Source organism: Atractosteus spatula, chromosome 12 (genome assembly GCF_055471065.1).
Source record: "Atractosteus spatula isolate fAtrSpa1 chromosome 12, fAtrSpa1.hap1, whole genome shotgun sequence".
Classification (NCBI taxonomy): Eukaryota; Metazoa; Chordata; class Actinopteri; order Semionotiformes; family Lepisosteidae; genus Atractosteus; species Atractosteus spatula.
This window is the reverse complement of record NC_142717.1, coordinates 30087534-30100530: the sequence shown is the minus strand read 5'-3', so window position 1 is coordinate 30100530 and position 12997 is coordinate 30087534. Positions and strand designations below refer to the sequence as shown.

The 12997-nt window shown below is 38.4% G+C and overlaps 1 protein-coding gene across 1 annotated transcript in view; it reads right to left on the bottom strand.

Moving 5' to 3' along the window:
- Window positions 1-11652, bottom strand: part of nkd2b (NKD inhibitor of WNT signaling pathway 2b) — a 47302-nt gene extending 35650 nt beyond the window's left edge. The window contains exons 1-3 of the mRNA XM_088929591.1: window positions 11316-11652; window positions 11162-11188; window positions 10955-11040 (exon numbers count right to left, since the gene is read on the bottom strand). Of these exons, the coding sequence (XP_088785717.1) occupies window positions 10955-11040; window positions 11162-11188; window positions 11316-11340 (138 nt within the window). The 5' untranslated portion in view covers window positions 11341-11652. The remainder of the gene's footprint in view (window positions 1-10954; window positions 11041-11161; window positions 11189-11315) is intronic.
- Window positions 11653-12997: the final 1345 nt, after the last annotated feature.

The window sequence follows — 12997 nt, the reverse complement described above, 5'->3', positions numbered from 1 at the left end:
GCATTTCATTGCCAGTCAGAATACCAAAAATAGGTTTTTCCTTCCACTGGGTTAAGGTAAAGAGTAGACAGTTGGTTGCAAACCCAAGCTTTGGGGATCTCTAAAGCTTTTGTTTAAAATGTTCTGGAACCATATTTGAGATAATTTTCTTTGAATATGGACCTGGGTCCCTGTTAGCCACTTCTCAAATAGAGTAGCTTAATGGACCAATTTGCAATGCATACTACTCCATGTTTCTGAAGACAGCTGACATTATATGAAAATACTGAATCTCATCCCATCACAGGCTTTCTTTGTGATTAACACTTCTTTTCTCAATCACTGAGCTACTCTCCAAGGAACATCTGCTCTGTGACTGGAACAGTTCAGGTTTACACCTGCCATTACAATAAAACAAACTCATACCACCAGACCACTTCTTTTAGCATTTAACATGTTCTAATGCTTAGCTTTGTACATTTTTGAAAGGAATGACTAAACTACTTAAGAGCTACAAAGAAAAAAAAAATCTTTGGACACACCACAGTGATTCACTGAAGACAGAGCTTCATCGGGATTAAGGTGTGGTTCTGGTACAACAATGACTATAAATAAGCACTTAGAAGGCAGACTTGTTCTCCAGCTTTTCATACAGTATAACAGCATTAACCCATCTTAAACAAAAACCATGATAAAATATAATGATATTGAGCTTATTTTATTGAATTATGGATGTTAAAATGTTTGATAAGTAAATGACTAACCCTAATTGGTGCCACTGACATTTCTCCAAATGCAAATCTCAGTATTCAAAGGGACTGTTCAGCAGGTCCCAGACCTTAATCTTTTTCCAGGACAGGGGGGTTAACCTCTGTTTTTCTCCCAATACAAAGGATACTGTGCTGTAATTTTAAAAAAGGTAACGAGCCTGTATATCTCTTTGCTAAAACTATGTCCATAAAGCCATTGAACAGGGAGAAGGAGAAACAGCTGAGCTACCTCAGTTCAGAACTACTTTGCAAACTGACCTTGCTTCTAGCAACAGGGGCAGAATATGTAAATCAGGTTATTACTATCAAAATAAGCAGCCAACACAAACTTTGCCCATACATACATACTCTGCCCATTGTGGCATGCTGAGCAGTACAAACCCATGAACAAGAGTAGAATTATTCTTATGCTAAGTTGACAAACACTTGATGATTCTACCTTAAAATGCTATTATGTTGCAAAAGGATAAGAAACTCGTTTTAAGGCAAGCAGGTAGCTAAATCATTTGTGTATTCAAAGTTGTATTCCCTATTCAGACAGGTTAACGTGCCTCCCTTCCTCTTCCTCTGACAAGCACACTTCTGACAAGCAACAGGGCTTTACTGGAAGTGAGCAAACAAACTTCAAAGCGCCTGCAATATAAATACCCTCAAATAAATAAACACAATCTGCTTGCACTATAGAGAGCCCTTCCTTGAAACATTGCCCCCCTTCGAAATCCACAGAAGCCAGAGTTTATTTAAACTATCGCATTTCAAAGCCGGCCAGCATTTCCCTTCAAGGTGACTACAGGGACGCCTCCGATTTGCATGTGGCTATTTGCAAAATGTCTTGTAAGATCTGCTTTCAGGAAATGGCTAAGTCTCAGAGCAAGCAACCAGCCTCTCTCACACGCATGTCTCTCCCTACCTGTTTATGGTATACTGCTCCCAATGTTGTGGTTAGGAAGGTACTTTCTATAATGCTCACCCCCCCCACCACCTCCCCCTCAACAGCCCCTTCATTCTTCGCTGGATTTTCACTGCACAAACCAAGAACAGATGTCTGGGGCTGCAGTGATGAAAGACACTGCTGTTCTGGATGGCAGCCACATGCTTTTCATTCAAAGATGAAAGCTAGCAGCTCCCCTTCTAGTGGAGCCAGTTTCAAAAAGCAGCAAATCTCCCACTGACTCAAACTCTTCATAAACACTTACACATTAACACGCCCCCCCTCCACCCTCCACCCCCCACCCCCCACCCCAGAAATACATCCTCCCTAAATACACAGCTTATTTCTCCACCCTTCAGAATGATCTCTCCTTCTTGTCTCCAACACAACCCAAAGGAGAAAGCGACCACTTTACAATAACTGCAATTAAGGCACAAAATGTCTAATCCTCATTAAACACCAAGTCAATATTTCTAGCTCTCTGACTGATAAAATATGCCTAACAAACATCAATGAATTGTTTTCATTGAACCAAATATTTCTATAATAGCACAAAAAGTAATGAAGTAGGAAGAATTAACTTCCCAGTTCTTTAAAGAGTACACATCATTGACTGTGACATTTTAAAATATCCAGATATCCTGTAGTTTTTCCAAAGCAAATAGAACTAGCTGACAAATTTAAACTTTAAGTTAAAAGATGTGCTGGTGCCCAGAGACAGATCTTCTCTGCAATGAGCAATTACCACATCTTCAGTACAGGCACATATCTGGATAAAACTTTTATATACATGTATTCTTCTTCTGTTTAGTGTTACCCCTTGACACATCTTATGTAAGCATTTTATAAATTCAACTGCTTGCAAAAAAGTTTACCAAGATCATCATTTCAAGTTTTGTAAATGCACCCTCTTAAATTGAGATTTTCTTTCTATTCTGAAAGAATGTGACTTATCTAGGGAAAAAGTTTTAATATATATTGGTGTAGCTGCCAAATACAGAGGTTTTAATGGTTTCAATAGTATTTGTTACAATCAGTGTCACTGAGGATGTAAGTAAAAGATGAAAGAAAAAAAATTAAAACTTGAATAATACCAATTTTTGAATACTACCAATATTGTGGCTTCTGATGCATCATGGGGAAGGATATTTGAGCTTCTTTCCATCTTATAACTTGAGTTCTGCCTTTTCTGGCACTTGAGAGAACAGCCTACAAAACATTGACCATTTTGTAAAGAGAGCTCAGTGTTTGCACTCCAGACTGAGCTGTGCTGATGGACATGACGAAAACAACAGAGGCATTTGCTTTACCAATCAACGAGTACTCTATTTTCAGATATGGTAATAAAGAGATTGGTATGGATAACTTTCTTAGATCTTTAGCATACCTGCAAAGGAAAGTCTTTTTTTATGAAGATAGCAATGGCATTTCGGTTGCGTTACAAGACACTTTGCTTTACTGAATATACTACATAGATCTAACTTCATGGGGAGCGCAAATCTCTCTGCTTAAATAAGATTGTCTGGATTTGTATAACTGGTGATAAAGCAAAACGCTCTGAACTTTTGAGATGAACTTTGTTACTCCATGTGATGCTACACTTTACTAGATAGATGAGGCGTTGTATATGCCGTCCTGGTTTGTATTCTTCTTCATCATTCACCTCTTGTTATTCAAAGCAAATATTTCCATTCACTGCCAAAAGGTAAGACATAACTTGTGTGGCTCATGCACCTGTGCTAATCTGTCAGTATATGAATCTTCAGACTTCTTCACAAACATGAGCTACTGAATCTACTGGGTGTGTGTCCACAAAGGCCCTCTACTTTTCTTTCAATAGAAAGCTGTCAAAACATCCGTCTTAAGATTTATTTCACTTAAATGAGTAGGCCACTACAGTGATGAGCAATATATTTTCAGTGAAAGGTTCACATACACTGAAGATGTTCACAGTCTATAGCGAAAAGAATAGAGACAAAACTAGAGCTACCTAATACAGTCAAAATAGACAAACCTCAGGTTGTGCAACACAAAAGCAGAATGTATTTTAAAATATTTCAAAAGACTTGCCTGGTTCTGTGCACTACAATACTGCCTTACACAGTATTTCCGAAATGGGCTTTATGATAAATTAGGAAATACAAAATTAAATAGGCTCTTTTGAACACTTCTGAAGTCAGACTACTTCTTTGTGTTTTAAGAAAAACAAGTTTTAAATATACACATTGAAAGACAGGGTTTCATAGAGTAGACATATCTTTTCAAATACGTTTTGGTTGTCTGCGGGGCACAAATAATTACAGTCTTAAAAGTACAGCGTAACGGGCAAAGCTTTTCACTTCTTGCTCCAACAACAAAAACCTTTCATGAAGTGAGAAACGTCTTGTGCCCAAAATAAAGCACACCGAAAGACCTATCCTCCCCTCCACCCAGACCAAAAAAACCTTTCATTTAATTTCCCTGGGCAAAGGAGACTGGAAGGTGGAGCAGCTGTAATGTGGGCTGGACACTGAGGCTCCACTGATAGAAGAAGCCTCCAATAATTCACCTCTTGGCCCTTTGAAGTTTATGTGACACAGCTGTGGAATCCGATTACCTAACTGTGCTCTGAGAAAGAAAAAACAAGATACAGGATCCTCCCTTCCTCCTGAAAATAAGTAACCCCCTATCTGGACAAACCTATTCAAATGCCAAAACAAACAGAACACTTGTTCTAATCTGTTCCTAGTGGACTTGGACAAATCTATACACTAAAAAGGAATTTAAACTTTTTAATTACTCAAAAACCTGGCTAATCTAGATTTAAAATGAGCTTCAAAGAGAAAGTGGAATATTCAACATTCCATCACTCCGGTATAAATTTCTGAACAATTGGCAATAAGTGTAAAATGTAGCAAGTACACTAACACCAATTTAGTATGGCATTGTTAAAAGGTTTATTTTCCATAAGAATACCCATTAGCGTAAGAGAAACTACAATGTCCTACAATTAGAAGTTAAAAATTAAGTCACAATATCTTTCCAGTAATTGAATAAAAAGATTTCATTTGGTGTGTCACGCTGACCAGAGGATGTTTTAGATGTGCTATAATATCAGATTAGTTGAAAGATTGGAAATGGGGTTATCAACTAAAGAGGAGGTCACTGCAAAACTGTTTAGTCTGTTTAAAAGTAGACACATGTTGCTAATTACAAGGAAAAAGTCTGTTAAAGCCCTTTCTCATTTGAAAAAGTGAAAAAACAACAAAAATGCACTCTTTAAATTCTCTGTTCTTGGTGTAATTTATATTCTCTTTGGGCTCCACGGGCTATTGATGCACAGACAGCTGATCCTTTCAATGACCTGTGACTTCCTGACCAAGACTTGCAACACAGATTGTTTCTCAAACAGTTCTGCTCCCCTCACAGTAACTCACAGCCCGTTTACTTAAGAACCTTTGAAAAGGGGAGTTGGGGGATCTGGCCTTGCACTTCAGAAAGGATCTCAGGTGCTGTAATCGTTATTTTTAACTGGTGAAGCCAAATGCTGAATTCAATTCTCTCCATTACTTCTCAAAGAAAAAGCAACGCAAGTGACCTGACCAGGAAACAAACCAGTAATTTCATTATGCTATCAGTCGAAACCTGAAACTAGACTATTAGCAAAGACAACTGTCCTGGCAGTATTGTATGACACTAATATTCTTTGAAACTATTAAATCTCGTTTACTTTACGGACAAAAGAAAAAAAAAGCACACAGACATTGGGCTGACATTTATGGTTCAAAATTATGCAAAAGGGGCAAATTTGATTTATGTCAGAGACTTAGCCTATATAAAGCTTCATGAGGCTAGCATTTGGTTCAAACCACCTTTGCAGGATGAATAAGATTTAGATAACATTTTTTTCAGCTACAATTTTAAACTTTTTTAGTTGATACAGAGCCAATTTTACTTCAAAGACTCCAAAATGAAATGCTCTTCAGCTGTCTACTTCCTTCTGACATCCTGACATCCAGGACAGCTTAGGGTCGAGGGGTCACCACTGACATTTCACCTGTGATCGAGCTTGGTAATCAGCCTCCATTCCTGGCAATACTTGTATAATCTTTGAGAATGCATTAAATAGTGCTTACATGGTGTGAGCAGACATCACTGTGAAAAGACAAATGGACCATTTTATCAAGGATAAAAGCCTTCCTAAGCAAGAGGAAGGATTTCCATTCCATAGATCGTAGGCTGGCTGAGTTGGTTCAAACTTCAAATTTCATTGCGACAATGCCCATTGTGACAATTGTTGAAAGGCTTATAATAAATAACCTGGCTTTAATGATCAATTATGTAATTCTGGATGATACTGCACTTTAGATACCTTACATACACAAGAAACCTTACTTACAGCACCTTGCAAAAGTATTCCCCCCCCCACAAAAAGCTTTCAAATTCTGTTGCCGTCTGTACTTGCAATCATTGACAATTTCAAATGAAACTGTCTAGATTCTAAATATACTTTTTATTCCAGAGCAATATTTAATAAAAGCTGATAATGCATCCATTTTGTACAATGTTCTATAAGCTAGCTTTGAAGCCATGTATTTTGATATGATCACTTACTAATCATGGGAAACTGCCTCTGGATTCTGACCTCTGCAGACAACGCTGAACTACTGTACACTTGCATCACTAACTATTTAGCCTCTAAAAAAAGCTTAGCCTTAGAAGCTAATAACTTCAAGACCTGACGTCAGGTTGTTTCTGTTTTTCTCTCAGTTTTGTGGACTTTATACCATCTTTTTGTTGAATATCTGCCACACTGCAAAGTCTCCTAAAAGTATTTTAAAGTTGTATTTTATCCATCACATAATCGAAGTGGGGTTATTGTTTTTACTGTGCCGTTACAAAATTTACAGCAATTCAATTATTACCAAGACTGAAGGGTACAAAACCTTGTTATCAAGGAGTCAGACCTTCCTACATCACTTTGCAGGCCTCAAAGAGACATATTCAATTAGTTTAATGAATGCATAAAACATCACTTTAATGCCTTTATACTTCCTGGATAGATGGAGCAATTTTTAAATTCTGTTCTGAATTTAACAAAATGTTTCAAGGGGGTTCATTCATGTTTCAAGGGCTTGGTGCCCACAAGTACACTAGCCAGCTTCTAATAAATGTCCCCCGTGGAAAAGCACTAAAAACAATAGTGAAACAAAAGAAAAACAAATGGGATTTGCAAATCATTAATTTTTAACAGAACATAATTTATAATGAAAACCTGATGTCATCGCTTCCATGGAACAACACTTGGCATAAACTGTAAGGCGGGAATCACATAGCAGTGGGGATAGGATAGGGTTGAAGAGAAAAGGAAGGAAATAAGTTAATGGAACTTGAGTCTAACAAAGTTTGGTGTGGCATGGATAGGGCACAAATATCAAAACACTAAAGGGTCTTTTTTTTTACCACGAACGCCAACACTGAAAATCTTTCACTAATTCATGGAACAGCTACACTACACTAAACAAATTCAATGCAAATTCAAGAGGGAACAATGCGATATGTGAATGGAATTAGTCCATACTTTCACTGAGAGACAAATTATTTCATTAAGAGTTCCAGTCGTTCACATTTGTAAAACTCTGTAGTCCGTTGTATTTGAAGCAAGCGGTCTTTGATCAATAAGTAAAATTCTCAACACCACTCATCTTTCAAATGAAGAGCAATGTTTCAGCTGTAGGAAACAAATTAACCATTTCAATGTATGAAAAATGCAAATACATACTTCTTAAAATGAATGGAGAACAAAGCACAATTTAATAATTAAATGCAGTTCTTGACCAGAAGAAACAGAATATAGACGATGCGTCTCTAAAGCCGAACTCTCTGTAGACCCCCTCCCGATCAGCTCAGCTTACTTTTACCACAGAGTCCTCATTCCAGCACAGAACAGGCAGCATGTCACCGGTATGAAATCTGCAGAGGTTGCTATTGTATAGGAAGCTAATGATATCAAGACAAATACGAAACCACCCATCTGCTAGTGACAAGCGATGCTCTTGGGGAAACACAATCAAAGGCATTGCCCTGCTTCAGAAGGGTCCAACTCCAGTCCTCGGGGGCCATCAGGCAGGTTTTATAATCCTCTTTAAATCCCCAACTTCTTAAGAACAAGGAAAGCCCTCATCTTGTCCAGTTAAGCAAATAAGACTTAAATTCGGTAATTATGGGCTCAGATGTAAAGAAAGCCAGAAACCTTCCAGCCCTCCAGGAATGGGGCTGTACACCTCCGCCCTACTTCAAACCAGTAATGTCTGGACTACAGGAAACCTTGCACTCCAGATTAAGACCTTTACTATGTTAAGTCAATTTAGAGCTACCGGCTCGTTTAGGAAGAAGCACAGACTGCAAAGTGGAGGACCAAGGAAGTTTTGCTGCTCTGTCATGCTGCACTGTGGCAGGCTGAGGGCTTTCACACCTAATCCCTCTGTGGGCGTCTACCATCAGGAAATCTTGGCAATAGCCGGAGAGGAGCACAGCTAAGTTCAAAACCATGACCTCTAGGTTTTCAGACTCCTACTGGAGGATTTTACCAGATATGGCCTTAGGGAACCTGTATTTACTCTTTTATAAAAGAACTGAGAGTTCTAGGACTTAAACATAAGACCATAAAATCACTAAGAAGCACAAAGAAATGACCAAATGAAAACTGATGCCGCTAATTTTGGATCGTTTACTGCAAAGGATCTTTACGTGAAAATGTGGTCCCTGTGCCTCAAGGCATTGCTATGAGGCTCATTTAACATTCAAGACTGCTTATATTGTAGAAGATGTGAGTAGCACCAGGCTACCTTTGGTAAAATATGTAGCTGCAAACTATAGGAATCTGAGGGGCTTGGCATAAAGTATCCCATTGTAATTAATGGAAGGATGACTGTTACCACTGCATGATTTACACTATACAAATATGAAAGATACTGTATGCCATTGCGGTAATGCTTAATGTGAGCAGTGAAAGCAATCTGGTTCTGGCAAGACGAGGTGTTGAGATATCTCCGAGGAGCTCTTCTGAAGCATCTGGTTCATTCTGCTGCTTGAAAGGGAAGTTAGCCAACTCATTTGGCTGTGTGCTAGGAGCCTGGAAATCTCATTCAGCTCGATCATTTACTTTTAAATGTCAGCATCAGAATTCAGTAATGCGTGCCTGTGAAAGTCCGCTGCTAACGCTTTATTAAACTCCTTTTTTAAAAAAAACAAACAACTGTGAAAAGTCCCAATTCAGATTCACTCAAAAGAATCTGTGTGTCCAGCCAGGGTGCCATCTTTCAATCCATACTTAAGTTTTCCCACATTTTAAAGTGACAAAATTCACAACCGACCCAGATTAAATACAACAGTAGAGAGAATGCAAAGCAGGACTTAAAACTGGCTGCAAAATGAAAACGTCAGCCCTCATATCCCAAGATTGAAATGTCAACTAGTTTCCATGAAATTCCAATAATAATAACCAGAAAAAAACAGACTTAGGTAGTGTTTAGCCGTTTCATCATACTGATATTCAACAGCGTACCACAGTGAAGCCAGATTGTATATAAAAATAAAGGAAGTGAGTGAGATACCACTCCAATATTGCTAAAATTAAAAATATAGCTGACCACAGTCATTGCCCCTTATGACTTACCCTTTCAAGTTAGGTCCTATACTCCAGAGAGTATAACTTAAGAGTTCTCAAGCATTGCTTATGGGGAAAGGGTTCTAATGTATTGATGTGACAGCCTACCGTTTTCAAAATCATCAAAGGGCCTCGAGGAGCTTGACACTCCCTGGCCTTACTTCATCTGACACACTCACATGGCACATGGATATAGAGATAGAAGCAACAGCATTATCACCCTCTAGCCTGAATTTGCCAGATCTCAGAAGCCAAGCAAAGCTGGGCCAACTATTGGGGATAAATAGTTCTGTATAAAGTAAATGTAAGGAATTGTCATCAAGACTTAATGTAAAGTGACAAAAGAAAACTATGGGGAAACAGATTAGATGAGACTATCAGAAGAATCGCAGGGAAGCCTTCATTCATACTCCAACTTTGAACAGAAACTTATGATGATGCAGAAAATATGCAATATATCTAAATATAATATAGACACTATAAACATACTACAGTATGTATAAACAGTATACTGGAATACACCTCATGATGCTTCTACAGCATTCCAATGATACCGACTGCATTTCAGCTTTAATAATGCCCATCTCCATGAAAGAGCAGCAAAAACATCTCCCACTGCTCTGAGTTAGCAATTGAACACAAGGGGATTCTTGAATGAAAGTCCTCTTCTCAAAGCCCACTTGAAATGCACAGCCAGCTCCTGTTCATTTAATTTGAAGAAGGCTTCAAGATCTATTATTGTACCAACAGATCTGTGGACCTAAGGTCTCTCATATTCTGTGGTGTAAACTTTGGGGGGTGATATGGAACTCCATAGAAACTGGAGATAGGTAGTCTCATTTTAAAACACAATTCATGCATTAATGGAATTGTGAGGATAAATGGAAATTGTGTGAAGGATTTGTAATTCAAGAAAAACATGATTATTTCATCTTCTCCTCAAAGACCCATCTATGACAGTCTAGAACAGTGTAGCCAAGTCCAGTCTCACAACCACACAGCGATGTTTTTATAATTATAGAACGAAACTGCACCCTAGGCAAACTCTTTTTTTTTTGAAAGTGTGGTTTCTTAATAGGACCTCTTTACACATAATAGGCAGTAATTAGGAGATAATTTTAGACATTCATTTTCAGCAATCTGCATCTACTTATTCACTTAAAACAAAAATGTTTCTGGGAAATCTTTAAGTTTTTCAATTAATGCTTGAGATGCTTTATTGGAGTGTAATTAAAAAGGAGGAGACGTTAGTCTCCCACACACCAGAAGACCTGCATGCAAATCAACACAAAACCTAGAAAGAAGGTGGTCTCTCGTTTTGTACACCCATTTGGATTTGCACCGAACTCATTTGTAAAGAATTAAGGTGAACAATTCAAGTATCAACAAAAACTTGAACTTGAAACTGATCGTTGGTTTTTGATCATTTTAATTATTTTTGTCATCAATACATGAAAACTAGGAACTGTTTCCATTAATAAGCATGCTTAAAATAACGGATATTAAAACAAGTGTACTATGTTCATGCACGCTTTGTGCCACAGCTTTTACCACATTTCAGCTCAAATACGGCATAAAAATCTAAAACTATTTTTCAAACGAAAACTTTGCGCTTTTGTTACCTACCTGTGCGTCTTTGATTTTGTGCTCTAGAGCGCCGTACCTCTCGCCTTCTTCCAAACCCCTCCGTGCGTTTACCACAAAACTGTGTCCTAATATAAGGATAGAAGGATGTATACAACGCATAAGCAGGGAAAACACAATATACTGTAACTGAGTAACGCATCTATTAACGTAAATATATCACACAGTAAGTGGCGATAAACCGCTCACCTTCGGGATTCTCTCTCTGTTTACACGCTACTTGCCCAGCGAAGCATGGAAAGAAAAAAGAAAGGAATTACACATTTAAAATGTGAAAATTAATCGTTTAACTTTTAAAGAATCTAAAACATACACAGCATACTATGACGCTAATGTATCTCACCGTGTTTTGACTGGGGTTTCCCCATTCTTTGGCTTTTGGTCAGCTACAAGTTCCTTGAGCAACCCTTCACCAAGAGGATGGTCATTTGGTCTGGTGTTAGAAATGCAGATCCCAACGAACAAATCCCAGAAATCTTTTTAAACCATCAGAGCCGGGTTGTTTTCGGACAAACAACCAGCACAGGTGCGACTCCGCTAAAAGGAAAAAGGTTCACACATCAAGTCAGAAGGAAAGAGATTTCCGAAATAACCCCGACACTCGCGTCGCGACTAGCTGCAAAGCTAATTCTGATAAACTAAAAGCGCAGTTGAACACTACACAGCAAAGCTGGAAGGCTGACTGACAGTATTGAGAACGCCACCTGGTGACTCCTATAGTTCATTTTATGCTGAGCAACATATTTAAATTTGGTGTTAGCAAGGAGACATTTCATCAGTATAGAAAACAGAAACGGACTGGTCTGTAGCAAATACTGTATGTCCCTGTGTTGTTTTCTCCCGATTTGCTCTCTCTGCGTGTACTGTATGTTGCAACTACAAATATTCTGCAGTTTTTTTTTTATTCACGACGCAGAAGTGATGTTTGAAGTCTTCCGTAAATTAGGACAGCAATAGCGCATTTAAATACTTTCATCCTTTTAATTAACAACTCTTGAGAATAACCGACGACAAACATTAAGTTTGTCATTAACAAACATTCCAGAAAATCTGTTTTGTGTTGTTGTTTCATTGCCCATATGAATAACTCATATTTTACCACGTATCACACATAGAAAAACGGCCACCCAAAGCAAACCAGTTACAAAAAACCATTAACTAGTCACAGGCGTTCAATAAGTGGAGACAGGCTAAGGCAGGGGTCTCTTACTCTGGTCCTTGACAACCAGTCCAGTTAGTTTTACAAGTAATCTCTTGCTAAAGATTTTGAAAGATGTGTAAATTATTATTATCAGTTAATCAAACCATCTGTTCAAATAAAAATATATTAATTTATTAAACATTATTTGCTTTCTAAGATTTAGATATTCCACTCCCTCACTTATTCCCTCCACTAGTGTCTTACTGATTCAAGGAAATTTTGAACACCTTGTGTCATAGTCTGGGGCTTGTTGGAGAAAAGCACCCACAATTCTGGCAGGGTGTGTGGCAGAACTATAAAATCTCAGAACTGGTCACACAGCACCGTGGGAGAATAGACAGAATGTTCTAGACTGACGGGCTGAAGGAATTGAACCTTTCTAGTCTTGAACAGAAAGCCGACTATGAGAAGCTCATCCAAGTACTCAAAATCCTCAAAGACATGGACAAGGTGATACACAGACCAGAGGGTGAGAAAGTGCATTTAAAACCACGTCCAGGAGAAACTTCTTTACACAAAGGTTGTGGGAGAGTGGAACAAGCTATCCAGCCATGTTTTTGAAGCCGATACCCTGGTTTCTTTCAGAAACAGCTGGATAAGAACCTTGGATCAATTAACTTCTAACTACTAATCAGACTAGATGGACCATTTAGTTTGTATCCTCTCTTATGTTCTTGTGATATTGTAAATGAAGGGACAGCCAGTGGGCTGATAGGGCTGAAGAGGAGATCAGAGTCTCTTTTCCCCCAGAGTCATGCGGGAGGGGGGTATAAATAGGGGTAGGCTTTAGGAGTGTGGAGAGTCTGGGGAGATGCAGGAATTGG